Below are 1,306 nucleotides of genomic sequence, written 5' to 3' on the forward strand. Positions count from 1 at the left end.
GAATACTAAAAGCTTGGGGAGTCAGCGGTCCATAAAAGGCCTAAAGCAGAAAAAAGATACCAGCACAAAAACACACTTGGCACAATATTGTCTAATTATAATTATCGACAATGTTTAGGTTAAGGACACGCTTTAAAATTTTTCACTCAAATTTTTTACTGCTCAACAAAAACACTAACCAAGCATATGTGAAATAATTTTGCCCAAAATATGTCCACACAATAAATCTGACAACTGGTGGTTTATCAGCTGAGGCAGAAGAGTGTTATGCAAAAGTAAAGGACTGACCCCATCTCCAGGAAGATCTGCCTGAACTGCGTCCGGACCTTCATGAGCGGGTGCAGGTGACCGCAGTCTGGAGCGACACCCATCGCCTCGAAATTATACGGCTTGAACTTCTTCTCCTTCCAGCTTCCACTGAAACATTATGAAGCGTTTTATTCAACACAACTGAAAACACAAGTCATGCAACTTACAAATACACAAAGAATCGAAATTGTGCTGTTTTTAAGTTGTTAATAACTTAGCACAAGTCAGAAGTAGTAGGAAAATCTTGTGTTTCAGAACTGCATCTTTGCAACATTATGTTGTGTAATACATTTAGGTCCTCAACAATTTTTACACCCTTTGAGAAAATGATTAGTCTCACCTGGCGATCATCTCTGGAGTGAGTTCTGTCTCTTGTTTGGTGATGGTGGTACTGAAGCTGCTGCCTTTAGTGATCCGGTATGACTTAACCGTCCTGAAATTAAACATTCACACATTAACAAATTAGGAATACATTATATAGTTTTCCCATAAAAAAAAAAAACCGGGATGAAAAAGTGGGCAACTGGGATGAGATTGTTATTGAGCTGTAGCGCCTCCTACTGCTCATGTAGCATTAAATGAACAACTTCAAGTTCAAGCCAAAAACTCGACACTCTCTCTTACACTTCTGATAGCAGTTTACGTTTCTTGAGTTCATTCTTCTCTTTGTCCTTTAGTTTTGCCGACAGTCCCTTCTGCACCAGCTGTAGTTTGTCCCTTACTGTATCCTCAATAGTTTCCACCTGAAACACACACACTACATTAATAACACATTCACTGGGAGATTCAGGCTTAATTCTTTATGTGCGCAGCATGTAACTCACGGTTTTAAAGACTCTTGGTCCTCCCTCATGAGCTTTATCCAGACGGATCCATTTGTTGGACATGGCTTTGCTGAAACCAACCTTCCCGCTCGGCATTTTCTAAAAGAACCAGAAGGTACATGAGATATCAGATGCAAAACATGCACACACATATATATATATATATATATATA

At 39.3% G+C, this 1,306-nt stretch overlaps 1 protein-coding gene across 1 annotated transcript; it reads right to left on the bottom strand.

Moving 5' to 3' along the window:
• Positions 1-21: 21 nt before the first annotated feature.
• Positions 22-1,229, bottom strand: LOC107576536 (phenylalanine--tRNA ligase alpha subunit-like). The gene is made up of 5 exons (XM_016262702.1): positions 1,134-1,229; positions 934-1,052; positions 650-742; positions 289-417; positions 22-40 (listed from the first exon to the last, which is right to left on the bottom strand). Exons 1-5 carry the CDS (start codon positions 1,227-1,229, stop codon positions 22-24), a joined length of 456 nt encoding a protein of 151 aa, XP_016118188.1.
• Between the last annotated feature and the right edge of the window lie 77 nt (positions 1,230-1,306).

This window comes from Sinocyclocheilus grahami, unplaced genomic scaffold, assembly GCF_001515645.1.
Source record: "Sinocyclocheilus grahami isolate Dianchi unplaced genomic scaffold, SAMN03320097.WGS_v1.1 scaffold3895.1, whole genome shotgun sequence".
Taxonomy (NCBI): domain Eukaryota; kingdom Metazoa; phylum Chordata; class Actinopteri; order Cypriniformes; family Cyprinidae; genus Sinocyclocheilus; species Sinocyclocheilus grahami.